The sequence below is a fragment of the Carettochelys insculpta genome, chromosome 3, assembly GCF_033958435.1.
Source record: "Carettochelys insculpta isolate YL-2023 chromosome 3, ASM3395843v1, whole genome shotgun sequence".
Classification (NCBI taxonomy): domain Eukaryota; kingdom Metazoa; phylum Chordata; order Testudines; family Carettochelyidae; genus Carettochelys; species Carettochelys insculpta.
The window spans coordinates 98,912,774-98,928,041 of record NC_134139.1 but is presented as its reverse complement, the minus strand read 5'-3'; the positions used below and the strand labels follow the sequence as shown (position 1 = coordinate 98,928,041).

The following is a 15,268-nucleotide window of genomic DNA, read 5'->3' as shown; positions in this document are numbered from 1 at the left end:
GTGAGAGGAAGTGTGATTCCCTGAATGAGACCCACCCACTGAACATTTTTCCTGCATGTATTTGTCCCCAAGCATGACAAAGTAGTGCAAACTAAGCAAGCTGAAAGGACAAAAGGTGATTCAGATGTGAGGAGAACCTCTCGGGGTCCTCAGAAAGGGAGTTCTATCCTGGTTGCACTCAGTCTGCAGAGTCATACTTTGCCAGGTGAAAGGTCTTTTAAGTCTGGTCAACTTTTGGGGCCTCTGCGTTCCTCCTTTCTAGTCAAGAATCCTCTATGGATATCTCCAGAAGAGACATCAGCCCAGTTCAGTACTCAGGATTTGGCAGGTGCATCCTTCCTCACCAGTCTGGGATGCTTTTGGGAGGAATCCCAAAATGATTTCCATCCCTTCCACCCAAGTTCTTTGACTGAATCCACTTTAAATGGCTCTCTTGCGGAAGTTCTTGTGAATGATTCCATTGAGCAGGGGCACAGAGTCTCAAAGCTCTCTTTGCAGGCTAAGTTCCCAACAGAAGCAACTTTTAGGGGGACCAAAACAGAGACAAAGTCCCCAGACAGGGACAAAATTCTTCTCCTGTGAAGGCACAAGAGAAAAGGAAAAAGTCCGTGAAGCACAAGAAGCCTTCTAGACCCTCATTGTTTTCTCCTAGTTCAAGCTCTATTGCCACAGGCTCCTGTGTTGCAAATACAGATGAGATTCGAAAATGGATTCACTGAACCTTGTGACTGAAACCCAAATCCTACACTGTATTTTTTTTCCACTCCTGCTTCGCACATACTCTGAGCAGAATTCCATCAAAACCCTCCTTATTCCTTTGTAAATTTGAGCATGTGTCCAATCAACTGCGGCAGCTGTATATTATGCTTTTATAAGAAGTATATTGAAATAAGAGATGGAATATATGGTTAAAATAAACGCTGATATTCATATTTAGTGTTCACTTCTTTTATATCTCTTTACAGTGTGTTTAGCGAGATATTTCATTTTCATTGCTGGGTAGAAAGTACTTTTATATTACTTATCAGGCTATTTCTGAGCCTCTAGGTTCCACCAGACTTCCAGATCGTATGTTGGTAATTTTCTGCTAATATCATTAACTGACACACAAGTGGGCACTCAATAATGGTAAATTTAAATGTAGTATTGTATACCACAAAATTCGCATTAGTGCCAAATGAGTTCATTCATGATTAATGTTATTGCAGGGAATGTAAAACTAACAGAGAACAATTGTTAAAGTGTCCTTTGAATTTCTGATTAGTGACATATGTTTTTTCCTCCCCAAGTTCTAATTTTTTAATTTATTTTGCTAATGGGTAAGTCTGCTAAATAAGTGGAACAGAATTGTAAGACCTTGGGCAATATCATCTGTTTTGAGGGGAGAGCAGTTTAGATAGCTGGGCCTTTTGAAAAAAAATGTAATTATTTGTCTTAAATCTCCATAAATGTTTCATTTCAGTCCAGGTAAATTAATTGGGGTTAGAGATATTCCTTTTATTTATTGGGGGGGAAAAAAAAGCCAGCCTCTGGGTCAGGGCTGAAGTCTGGGCAGAAGTGGGGGGGTGGGGGTGGGGAGGAACCTGGGGGCAGGGCTGGGGGCTAGCATCCCACAGTGAGCCCTTCAGCACCACCTGGAGCTCCAGTGGCATTTTAAAGGGCCCAGGGCTCCTGCTGTTTATGCTGCTAAGATCTCTGGTCCTTTTTACTTTCCTGGGACCCAAGACAGCTGCCCCCTTTTATTCCCCTATTCTGGATTCATTTACAAAGAAGTGAACTGAAAACGTAGCTTCCTTTCCTAACAGGAGCAAAAAAGGCCACTGACAAATGTAGTAGAAAACATAATGCAGTTTTCATCCGTTGTAAGGAAGACTGCTACGGTGTAGTCATTAAGTGTAGTTGATGAGTGACAAGACAACACAAGAGGGTTGACAACCTGGGAGTTCCCTGAGTTTATTACTTTTAAGAAGGACTTATGACCAAAACATCGATTTAAGTTAAAGTATGTAAATACTAACCGTGCACACAAAGCTCTTAATTTTGCTGTAAAACGTGGTAACCTCTGGGGTGAAATGTTTTGAATGGATGCAGACAAAATTAGCAGGCATAGTGAAGTATCTTGATGTGAGGCCATTGTCTGTCTTAGATTTAAAACAGCAGATGCAGAAAATGTATTGTTGAACACTGTTTGAGCATGTGTTTTAGTGGATGCCCTGATTTCCTTAGATTTTTCCTGGTCTAGCAGTCCTGGGGTCTCAGACCTTTGCAAGAAAATTAGGGTCTTGCAATTCAGCTGAACTTGCTTAAGGCATGCTGTCTCTGCCCTTTGTGTGACGCCTCCATTGCTTTCTCTCCTTATCTTAAATCTGGGTTCAGGCCTTAATACGTTCGAGTGTGCCTCTTTCCTTTTCCGTGGCTTTTTTCCTTCTGAATTTGAAGATTCTGTGTAGCAAGGCACTGTGTGGATTCCCAAGTCATGCTCTGTGCTCCCTTGCCTATCTCATTCACAAGGCAGTATAGGACAGCAAGATGGTATACGTTCAGTCTCAAAATAGAGAGCTGGTTTGAATTCAGCATTAAGAGAGGCAAATGGTGGGGAGGCTGTAAGCTTAGGAGTCCCACTTTAGAAAATCACATGCTGGTAGGAAAACATGGAAGCACTTGCAAAAAAACAAGTAGCTGCTCAAGTGCTTTCATGGGTTAGGGTGAGGGAAAACTGATTTCTTTTCCTATGTTTATCTAGCTCACTTTTCAGGGGGAGACGTTCCCCTGGCAAATTAAGCTTGCTTCTACTTAATCCCACTGACAAATGCTTCCCCATTCATCCACCTGATATCTCTCACACATCTTGGAACCACACCCCTCTGAAGTATCACAACCCCACCAAAATGATCCTCGAGAAGTAGATATTCCAGAACATTTCATATTCATCTCCAAGTACTGCCTGGTAAATGGCTGTTAGTAGTGGGCATTCATGGGAACATCCATTTAAAATGACAGCTTAGGAGTAGGCAAGTGAAATAGTGTAGCATTGAAACAGTTAATATATGTGTATCTGCTAACATGGATTTAAAAAACTGAAATAGGTATTTTTTTTAAAGGGCAGACACCAAATATACTGTTTGTTGATAACAGAATAGAAGAGACCTCGGTGGCAGCAGCAAATTAAACTGAGCTGCTCTGTAACCTAGCTGATGTATGGCAAGTAAAATGATTGTTTACTAGTGTAAGTAATTATATATGGGGTTCAAAATTAATTGAAAAAACACAGAATGACTGGAATGGAAGTGGAATAGCTGACCATCACTACTATAGTCTATTTAATGGAGGGTAGCCAATTAGAACATAGAAAATACTAGCTATATTGATGGTACGTTAGAAAGTCAGTGGCATGAGATTGCACAGTTGCCTGTTAAGTGTTAGGTTTGGTTGAAGATCCCATGTCAGGTTGGATTGGAATGGAGCAGAGGAAAATTAAGGAAATAAGAATTTGTCTACCATTGTCAAGAGAAATTACAGTGAAGTCATGTTTTAATTGCGTAACTGTGAAATGCTGCAGTAACTTGTCACTGACTCGTGTTGAAGTGGTAAATAATCTGTACCATCACCAAGTTATCAACTGTTTAGAATTAATATCTTGGTTCTGATGACTGCTGGTGTGCATTTTTCCTTTCAGCTGTAGACATCAATGATTGAAGTTTGTCTCAGGAGGTCGGAAAAATTATATGTTGAGGTGCAAAGATTAGATGTGCGTAATTTGTGCATTACAAGGTCTGATTCATTAGAGAGTTGGTGGTGGATGGGAGGGTTCTTTCTTCCCTGTCAGATATACAGACTGCATTGTTTGAGACAAGTTCACACATCAGACAGACATTCATCCACGTTCTCTTGTATCTTGGACTAATGTGCTTTTGCAGTGCAAAATGATGGAAAGTGGTGACTTTTAATGGACATATGAGCTTTTCATTTGCATTTACGGGTTACTGATATGATCCTGTTCTGAAAGGGACAAATTTCTTCAAATAAAATGTGCTAGATTTTGGATTCAGGGCAGTCCTCTGAATAGGATCCTGTTTTATCTTTTCTCAGAGCTCACTTGGAGGCAAGTGCAGAAAAATGGAATAGACTGCTGACATCCCTGGAAGAGCTAATCAAATGGCTGAATAGGAAAGATGAAGAGCTGAAAAAGCAGATGCCCGTTGGAGGGGACGTACCAACTCTACAGCAACAATATGACCATTGTAAAGTGAGTTGACTCCTGCATTTAGCAGATAGTAAAATAAAGGAATCAGGAGAAATACCCATGAATTTCCCCTCATGACACATCTTTGAGAAATGTTCCTTTTCAAATCATGGTCACATTTTCCTACGAGGTCAGAGTAATTTAGAAACACCATTTAAAATTACAACAGAATGGTTTCTAATTTATATGTTTTTGTACATATATTTCACTAAAGAAAAATGTGGTCCATTTCTTGGTGTTCTTCGCCATCTAACAGGTAAGTCTTTGTGTGAGCAGAACTTATCAAGTGCGTATAAGAATAAGAGCTGGGCAAAAAATAAAAGCAATGTTGGGTCTATATTTAGTAGAATTATCATAATGACTGGTATTGTATTTTTCTGTTTAGTGCATAGTTTTGTTTCTGAAGAAGATTAAAAAATTCTTGTAAGTACTAAAAATAAACTAGTTAGGCCTCACGTTTTATCATCTAAATCTTCTAGCTGTTTTGCTCAGTGAATTAGGTGTTAACAGGTCTTCAGCCCAGAAGCTTATTTACTGCTAGTACTAGACAGAAACACATTTAATGTGGCATTTAAAGATTTCAGATGTACAAAAATGGGTGTTATACCTAAAGACAGGAAAACTAAGGAACAAAGAAATTGATTCATCGCAGCTTTTAGTGAGATAGTAGCAATATGAAGGGGAAAAGACCAAGACTCCATATTCTATTTCCTCAGCTTAAGGAACAACTCTCACAGTATGGGAGAGTGTGACGTTAGGTTTAGACTATGGAGCAAACCAACCACATCTGTATAGAGAACCTGTGGGTTTTGTGGCATATTTACAGATTGTTTGTTCCAAAATTTAAATAATCATTTAAAATTATGACAAAATTCCATGAGGTAGGGGTGGCTAAATCTTGTTTTTAAATGCAGATTTGCAGCTTCTGAGGGCATCTCCCAGATGTAACAAGGTTCGGTGAAAACCTGCAGTGCTCCAGCGAGCACACTTACGGTCTCTGTGGACCCAGCCACTGTGCCCCAAAACTCTCTAATATACTGCTCTTTGGGTTTAATACAAGTCCCAGTCAGAGACATAAATGCAGAATTTGTCCCTGTCAGTTGAAAAATGTTGCCCAACAGCCATGTCTGGTTTTATGTTTGGTTCTGAGCAATTTTACCTTACAATCCAACCAAATAAAATTAAGAGACTTCTTGTGCATGATATGTGTATGCATAAATAAATATTTTTGAGTTGTAGGTTGAACCACGATTTTCTAACATTTACCTTAGCTATGATGAAAAGTTCTTTTACATACTACTGTCCTCTCTTGTCATCCGACATGTATGTCATTGCACCTACCCAAATATGTATTTTTTGGATGTGGCTTTTTCTGCAGTATTGCAGATTGGTTATTGCTAGAGAGAGTAATCTAGATGAGATGCACCCAGTGATCCTCTATGGCAACACTTAAATTCTGATAGTTAGTAGGCACTGTGTATTACTTAACTGGCTATGTAGTTTATCAGTGCTACATCAAATGGAGGAGTGGCTATGTCTCTATGAAAACTGTAAAAAGATCTGCTGCTGATTCTCTTCCTCCCACATATTTGCATTATGCCTACTTGGGATGTGGAATGAAGAGAGAGCCTTTTGATCAACTCTAAAAAGCACACATACACAGAAATTAATATATAATTTTAAATTTGTTTGTTGGACTCATTTGAATGGTACTGAGGTGTTAGGATGGGAAGAAAAAATAGATTACAAACTGCTTACAAATTTGGCTTTTGATTTGAGAGAAGTGATCATGTTAATTTTTCTGAAGACATTTTACGCTCAAAGAGAATACATACTGGTATTTCTCCCAGGAGCAAGGGCTACAAAATCAAGACCTCATTACCTAAACAGGAACCTTTTACAAGTGTGTTAATGTTTTCCAACAGTGTCCAGATGTTTGTTTTCCTTGTTTTTCAGAAGAGCTCCAGGTTAAGGTTCCCAAAACCGCTTCAAATAATGAAAAGTATATTAATAATTTGAGAGGAACTCGAAGTAAATAAAATTGAGAAGTATAAAATATACCTAGAGGAGAGATTACGTTCAATATCCCGTACTTTTGAAAACTCAGCTGTAACTTAACTTTCCTTTTCGGCTATTTCTAGACTACAGGATTTTGTCAGCAAAATGGCCATTTTTGTCAACAAAACCTGCAGAGCATCCAGCTTCATAAGGGCAACACTTTTGTTGATAGGTGTACCCAGCTCGCCGCAAGGAAGAACGCCTCTGTTGACAGAGATCTGTCAACCAAAAGCCAGTCTGGGCATTCCAGAGGGCCTTCTGTCGACAGAAGGGGCTTTTGGAACACCGTGCAAGGCTGTCTGCTAGGCTTCTAGTTGGCTGTTTTGCTGATAGAGCATCCAGGCAATCCAACTGCTTTCTGTCAACAAAGTGGATCACTCTTTCAATCTGCCCTGTGGGCTAGCCGCGATCTGTAGAAAGAAGTTTTGTCGGAAGATATCTTCTGACAAAAACCTTTTGCTGACAAATCCCTCTAGTCTAGGCATAGCCTTAGGGAGTTGTTTGGTGAGCCAGAAAAAACGTCAGAGTGAAGAAAACTTCCTTGTTAATCCCTATTTTACTGCTTCATATTTCTCATTAATGCCAATCTGTTTCAAGTCTGATGTCTCCTTCACTCCCTTGGCTCTTTCCCATTCTTCCTCATAAAAGTTCATTTTAGGATGTCGAAGAGTGATATGGCAATAGCTGTTCCATATAAAAATTTTGATAAATTGCAGTGATCGCATCAGAAGATGCACCTAGTGCATAATGTAAGCTCCATCTGTGGCCTGGGACAAAATTAATCTACTTTTCTGCATCACTTTTCCCCCAAAAGAAGGTTAATACTGATCAGTCTCATAAGACAGACAGGTGGAGCAGCTAGATAATGTGTGCATAGAGCTTTGAAGAGGAAAAGTTCTGTGTAAATACCAAGTGGGTTCAATTAAGATAACTTTGTAGCCATGGTGTAATTCTGAGCCCCATTGCTCCCACTTGGCTTGGGGACCCATGAGTCTAGGAAGGGAAAGACGTCAGGAATGAGCCATTTCTGCTGCCGGGGAGAAGCAGAGGTATTGGTGCTGAAAAGATTTGATCTCATTCACCTTCCCTGGAGACCTCTACTACTTCCTAATCTACTGTAGCATCTCATTTTAGGAAGCTAGTGAGTGACAGCTATTGGTGACTGTTTGCCAATCACCCGGCCAGCAGGGGACACTGCCTAGGAGACTGTTTGCTTTTCCTGGGCTTTGTTTTTAAAGGCTGTTTTTACAGAAATTTGCCTGGAAATTTTCCACAGTTGCTGAGGCATCAGTGTAGCTACACGACTGTTAGCAGTTGGTGGAGCCAGAAGGAAAGCTGGGTTTTGTTTGTTTTTTATTGCTCCTGGTCTTGATGACATAAAGGTAATAAAAATCCCTGGCACCTCCTGCCAATGCTATCAAGCAGTGTAGCTATGGTAGAGTTAGAGCCGGCAACAGGATATTTTTAGCTAAAATACATCAGTGTAAGTCCCAGCATGGGGGTAGGGTAGGTCTTATCTCAGCATTCTCCCCCCTGCTAACACTGCTGTCAAGTCTTTCTCCCAACAGAGAATAAAAAGAGGGTGGCAGAGAAGGGGTAGCGAAGTTGGGAGCAACAGTGACCAGGATGTGGAAAAAATGGGGAGGGAGCAGTGAATGGAAGAAGAGGCTTGTGGGTAAAATAACTTGAAGAGAAAGTAGACACCGAAAGTTGGAGGAAAAAGAGAGGAGGAGAGTCCCTGCCAGTGGAAAAAATTGTGTTGTTCAGTAGGAAGATGGGCACAAAATTTTAGGATTTTTTTGTTTTGTTTTGACATCAGGGATGTGCTTATATGGGATAAAAATTGATATAGGAATGCTGTGATTTGGAGGTGAGCAGAGTAGAAGGTAGTGTTCCTATGTATTGGAGAGGGGAAATGCATCACTATCCCGTTGTGGTTCCTAGCTTTTTGAGAATGCTGTTGGGCTATATATGTTCTTGTTAGTTTGTTGTGCTGGAGCACTTCAGCTTCAGTGTGTGAGAAGGGAAATACTTTGTAGTTAGTTAGGATCAGGCACCCCCTTGTGATTTTTAGAAGCACCTATCTGGGTAGCTAAGGAGAGGTCTAGCTATTGCTGAACAAAACATTCATCTTAATTCACAAAAATGCTATGTCTGCCTTATTCAAGTTCTAGCCAAATGGGCAAAGCACCAGCAAGTGTTTCATTAAAACCACTTGCTTGTAAGTTATTCTGCAAATTTTTCTTATTCTTTTGTATACACCAAACTTTTTCAGGCTACTTACAGTATATTTCTTCTTCATATTAATTTCTGGAAGTGGGTCATGCGGTGAGAGTTGTATGAGATTTTTTTTCCTGAGTCCCTGGTTGGTTAAGACATTCCCAGATTATCAAGAATGATAGCTCATCCCACCAAAAATATTGCTGTTAATTTCTCATAGGGAAACTGTATTTCCAGTTGAGCTTCCTTAATGATCAGGAAAAATATGTCAGAAAATTGTCTTCTGACCCTAACTTCTAGGTCCTTCAGACTGGCAGGCAACTAGTTACGATGTTTAGCAGCTTGTGTAATTTCTTTTGGAGCTATCTTAATTTGTAGTATTTTTATTTCTGTTTTCTCAAAGGGAAACTTCTGGAATTGAATGTTATTGGCATTCTCTTGACCCATCAGGCTGCAGCCTATAATGTATCATTACTAGACATTTTAAGTATTCTCCTAGGCCTGAATAGCTGTCTTTTTGAATTTCTTCACTTGTTCTTTACAAGCACTCTATTACTTTGTATTTGCCTTTTGTCAAATCTCACCAAACGTACCATATAGAATTAAGAGGGTCAGATCTGTTTCGGTGCTTTTCTGTACAAAGAGACCCAAGAACAGGGATGGGCAACAAGCGGCCTGCAGACCAGGCCCAGTTCATCAGGGTTGGCCCCAGCGGTCCACCTGGGGTTAACTCCAATGAATTGCATCCAGCCCATGGGCAGCTTATTGCCCAGCTCTATCTAAGAGGCAGCATTGTCAAGGCAAGAGGGCATAACAAAAAAAAATGGGAGCTAAGGGGAAGTGCAGCACTTGCTATTCTTCAGTCAGGCATTTGTACTGTGGGGAGCTGTTTCCCGGGAAGTGAGAGAGCCAGGCTTATGTGGGCTAGAGAATGCAGCAAATCAAAAGACACTGCTGTAGATGCTGCTCCTAGATAACATTGTCAGTGAGCGCCTACATTTAATGGAGATGCTGAAAAAATGGCTTGAGAAGGCTTGTGGGGTGAGTGGGGGAGTCAGGAAGGTCACTAGACTGATGGAGAAGGGCAACAACCTCTTCGATTTGCAGGAAGAATTACAACCTGATTCCTTGGTCTGTGATGTCACCAGAGCAATAACTTTTAAGAGTCCTATTACCCACTACAGCACATGCTAAGTAGCTTTCTCAAGCATGGGTGCTCCTTCCAAAAATCATGCATCAATCAGCAGGAAAAGTGGCCTCTTGCTAGCAGTCAGCAGTCTCCAGCATTCTGAGAGTGGCTTAAGAGACTCTTACAGCGTCAAAAGTCTTTCTGAATGTTGGCTGGTGATCAGAATTCCATCATTTCAGAAGCAAGTGCAGAATCTGGCTTTTTTTGTAGTGTGGTTTAAAATGAGGGAGGGAATATTTTGGTGAGAAAAGGAAAGGCAGGATCTAGTGGCCCCTATTCTATTCTAATATTGTGGTGGGCCCATTGAATGTAAAAAATTTACAACCACTCTTTATTGAGCACATCTTGATTTGTCTGTTACTTGTAATGCTTTGTTTGTTTTTCCTTTTAGCGTTCATTATTTTCTTTCTTCATGAATACTTTCTCCAAAAGGACGAAGTACAAATAAGTGTCACATAGAATAAAGTTTTAAATTAGAGTTTCAGTGATGCGTATTTTTAACTTGAAAAAGAAAATGTCTTTGATTGTTCCCACAAAATTCAGTTTTCTTGTGAGAAGTGTGGAAAATGGCATTGGTTCAGTACTTAAAATAATAGACCTCTGGGACAGTAAAAGAAACAAGCATGCAATTACCAGTGAGGGGTACAATAACTTCTTTTGCAATGCTGAGAGCAATAGCTATAATCATTCCTCATTCTTAGGCATCTCAACAGACAGAATCCTTTTAATGCAATAAAAAGACACCAGGAAAATTGTTGTTTAAAGATTAATCTGTTGCCATAGACATTCATCTAACATTTCTTTTTTCTGGGTCCAGTATCCGGCTATTTCAACACACAAAATAAAACTTGTTTTGGAATGTCTTCATTAATAGAATGATCTCTCTTCTTTTTACTCCAATGTTACCTTGGGGAAAAATATGTGTGAATGAAGACAAGCCTACAGTGCAGAAAAAGCATAATAATAAAAAAAAAAAAAATCATGCCTGTCCTAGAACACTACAGGATGAATATCAGGTACCCGGTCCCTCATTCTGTCTTCTAATGTGAGCAGTATGTCTCTCATCTCCTTAGCTTCCTTGCTGACTACAACAACACACACACTCATCTTCTAGAAAACAAGGCTATGCCAAATCCTTGCCTTGGCTTGCCCCAAAAATCTGCTACATGCACGCCTCTTTTCTAGCTCCTGAGTATCTCTAGTGGCAATTCTATGATCAGGCTACCTTTCCTCCACAACAAATACATCTTCCTTTAGTTCTTCCATCACTGTAGACTCTGCCCCCAATTTAATTGAATCCCATGTTTGCAATTCCATCTTCCATTTTGCTATCTTTGATTCAGTGCTCAAAACCTCTCCTCCTCCTGTTTCCACATCCTACTCTACAAATGATCTTGCAGATATCTTCCAGCAGGAGGAGGACAAAATATGTCATGACTTCTTCCCTCAGCTTGCCTTTACTTCCCTGCCCTCTTTTTATCCTATCTCAGCTGCAGAAGTTTCCCATCTGCTGATCTTCTAACCCTTCCACTAGCTCCAGTGAGCCCATCCCATCCCTTGGTCTCCTTTGGGTCTATTCTAGTCCCTTCCTTATTTCTCTTTTTTTCTCTCCCCCATCCCCCACCTCAAAATCTTCTCCAAACTTTGATCCCACTTGCCTGTCCAAGTATCAGCCCTTCTACAGGCTATTTGGAATTTCTCTTCTCCAATTCCATCCTTGACATTCTCCAAAATGGCTTACATGGCTTGAGCTCCATTGGAACAGCTCTGTCCAACTTCTCTACTACTCTCTTCCTAGACAAAAGTTCAGAAGCAGTATTCCATCCTCATCCTCCTTGATCTCTCAGCCATCTTTTATACATTCATCCATATTCTTCTTGAAGTCTTGTCCTCTGTTGGCTTCCCTGACTGGTTTTCTTCTGCCCCTGTAATACCTAACTCTTTGGATGGTCTGCCTCATCCCACCTCCAGTTTTCTGTCAACTCCTCATGGCTCTGTCCTTGCTCCAGTTCTCTTCTCCCTTTGCACCTTATCTCAGGGTAATGTTATCTGCAACCACAAGTTCCTTTGCTGTCTGTCAGTGTTCTCTCTATTTTTTTCTATCCATATGCAGAATAACTTTTGTTCTTCTTCGAGTGTCCCCGTGGGTGCTCCACATTAGGTGTCGGGCTCGCCCGGCGCCGCAGATCGGATCTTCCAAGCAGTTTCTGCCGGACCGCGCATGCGCCGGTGCACGCCACTCCCCCGCGCGCTCCCGGCCACGTGCGCGATCCGGTCCCCGCCAGTTCCTCTTAACCGCCGTCGGCTGCAGACGGAATCCGAACTAGGCTAAGGCCAAGTAGCGTATTCAATGGCTTTAACTGCTTTGCTTTAAAGTTTTTCAAGTACTTAGGCTACTGCAAGTTAGCCGGTTGTTATTTTTGCAAAAAAAAAAAAAAAAACAAAAAACAAAAGCAACAAACAAACTACAAGCGGGACAGCTTCAATCCAGTCCCAGTAACAAGCGCCGGAGGCCAGGAGCATCGGGCCATCAGCCCTCCTGCTGGGGCAGGCCGTGGGAAGGGGAAAACAGCACAGGGAAGGTGCTAAGTACCCGCTTAACAACTGAAAGACTCACCAACAATGTCCTGTTCAGGCTTTGAAAAATGTGAGTCCTGCCCAGAGGCGATTAAGGAGAGACAGGGAGATGCGGCTTAAAATGCTGCTTTGGATAAGGCCCTCCAGCCAGACGTGCCGGAGCGGCTGCAGCAGGAGGGACCCTCCGGGGCCCATAAAAGGAAAGCTGCCTCCCTCACTCCATCAGGCAGAAACGGAGGAAAGTCTCCCCAACCCGATCCCTGCCGGCAGCAACAGCGAGCGGGACGGGAGGAGCGCACAGCCCCCAGCCGCAGCAACAGCTGATCGGCGGCAGCAGGGAGAGCCACGTGGAAGCGGCTCAGCCTCCGATGATCAGCCAGCCGCCCCGCACCGCAGGCAGGGCAGCGGCTTAAAACTGCTTTTTCATAAGGCCCTCCAGCCAGACGTGCCGGAGCGGCCGCAGCAGGAGGGACCCTGCGGGGCCCATAAAAGGAAAGCTGCCAAAAACGGAGGAAAGTCTCCCCAGCCCGATCCCTGCCGGCAACAATAGCGAGCGGGACGGGAGGAGCGAGCAGCCCCCAGCCGCAGCAACAGCTGATCGGCGGCGGCACGGAAAGCCACGTGGAAGCGGCTCAGCCTCCGATAATCAGCCAGCCGACCCGCACCGCAGGCAGGGCGGCGGCTAAACAAGCGCCGGTACCGGCGGCACCGCAGGCAGCGGCACCGACCCCTGGGGAACCGGCGGTGCAGAGCGCGCAGGCACGTAGCCTGCAGGCACCGGAGCACACCGCACCTGCGGCACCGCCCTCAAGGGTGCCGAGCTCGGTGCGCACAGGGCCGGGATCCCCTGTAAGTCAGGGGGCGGAGTTACCTCCTCAAGGGAGGGGGAAGGCTGCACACAAGAGGAGGCGTTGCAGCCCCTCTTCGGACAGGGCTGTGGAGCTGCTTTCTCACAGCCCTCCGCTTATGTTACAGACTCCAACCAGAAGGCAGGGGTCCCCCCTAGCCTACCCGGAGCCCCCTTCTCCATTTTTTTGCAACCAGCCTCACCCTGGCTGGGAACACCTTCACCCTTCCTGGGGTTTGAACCGCTGGACTATTATGCGAAATCGCTCTCTCCAGCCCTCCCCCAGACGCAGAGGGTATGCACCAAGGGAGTGGTCTAGGTCACCTTCCCAAGAACAGTGCCTATACTGCCATGGTCGCCCCTACCACGCGGGGCATAGACACCATCGGCTATCTACCAGGGAAAGATCCCCACAAACGATCTCGTACCCCCGAGGGCAATTGCGACCGGGGACAGAGACTCAAGCATCTCAGGGGGGACTGGTTATGGAACCCCGAGATTTTCCCTCGCAAACCTCTAGTGACAGGGTGTACCGTCACCAGCAGGAACCGGAAGGGTCCACAGAGACGTATCCCAGTGGTTCCTCGCTCTCCTCCCCGGATGAGGCTACGGCCCCGGGGGACGTCCATCCTCCGGACAATCTCAAACAGTTCCAAGAGCTGTTTTACGAGGGTGGCCTTCACGCAAGGCATCCAGACAGCTAAGGTGCAAGAGAAACACCATAAGCTCCTCAAAAATCTGAGACCTCCGGACTCCTCCAAAATAGCAATACCGCTTAATGACACAATTTTGGAGTCTGCCACTACGATATGGCAGACTCCTGCGACTATTCCGCCTGTCCACAAGAGAGCAAAAAAAAACAAAAAAACAAAACTTCGTGCCGACTAAGGGCACGGAGTTCCTGTTCAGCCACCCACAACCAAATTCCTTGGTGGTGGAGTAGTCGCAATGTGGCATGACAAACATGCCAAAAAGCTAGAGCTGTTGGGCAGGAAGGTCTACTCCTCCTCCACTCTACTGTTGCGAATGGCAAATTACGCAGCGCATCTAGCGAACCATAATTTCGATAACCACATTAGGTTAGCCTCCCTCATGGACTCGCTTCCAGAGGGCAAGAAACCAGTGCTCAAGGCCATCATGCGAGAAGGCTATGCGGCCTCGAGGACGGGAGTTCAGATCGCCCTGGATGTTGCGGACTCAGCAACAGCGTCCCCAGTACCACAGGGGTTACGAGCAAGGGCGACATCAACAGCACCAGCAGTACAGAACTCCCAGGCGTCGTTCCCAACACAGCCGTGCGTCCTTGGGGCAGGGCCAAAGGCCACAAGTTTGACACACAGATCCAGGGCTGCGCCATCACTACCGTCGCAAGGTCATCCGAAGCGGTTATTCCACCATCGCCTCCGACCATTCTATAACCAGTGGCGAAGGATCACCACAGACAAATGGGTGCTGGAGATCATAGCCACGGGGTATGCCATCCCCTTCCAGTCGCTCCCACCGCCATGACCTCCACCCAGGCCCCACCTCCAGGAGGCCTCCCACGTGGCGAGGCTCAAGCAGGAGGTAGACCATCTCATGCTCATAGGGGCAGTGAAAAGAATGCCGGAGCAACTGCAAGGGAGAGGGTTCTACTCCAGGTACTTCCTCACGGGGAAAAGACAGGAGGCGGGAGGTCCATCTTAGATTTTCGAGGCCTCAACCGGTACCTGCGCAAGCAACGCTTTCGGATGATCACAATCGCCTCCATCCTTACGGCACTAGACGATGGAGATTGGTTCGCAGCCCTCAACTTATAAGATGCGTATTTTCACATAACTATTCATCCGGCTCACCTACGATTCCTCTGGTTTCTCATGGTAGGCAAAGAACATTTTCAATACAAGGTCCTACCGTTTGGACTCTCCTTGGCCCCCAGAGTCTTCACCAAGCCCTTGGCAGTGGTGTCAGCCTACCTGCACAGACAGGGGGTATTTATATTCCAGTATCCGGATGACTGCCTACTCAAAGGGGCCTCGAAGGAGGTACTACGCATAATATGCGTCACAACAGGCACGTTCTCTCGCTCGGCCTGGTTATCAATCTGACAAAATCAAAGATAGACCCCACGCAGGACATAGAGTTCGTAGGGGCA

General features: G+C 44.2%; 1 protein-coding gene across 5 annotated transcripts in view; it reads left to right on the top strand.

Moving 5' to 3' along the window:
• Positions 1–15,268, top strand: part of UTRN (utrophin) — a 560,266-nt gene that overhangs the window by 370,961 nt on the left and 174,037 nt on the right. For all 5 annotated transcript variants that reach the window (XM_074990438.1, XM_074990437.1, XM_074990436.1 and 2 more), the window contains one exon: positions 4,090–4,246. In XM_074990438.1, coding sequence (XP_074846539.1) covers positions 4,090–4,246 — 157 coding nt within the window. The remainder of the gene's footprint in view (positions 1–4,089; positions 4,247–15,268) is intronic.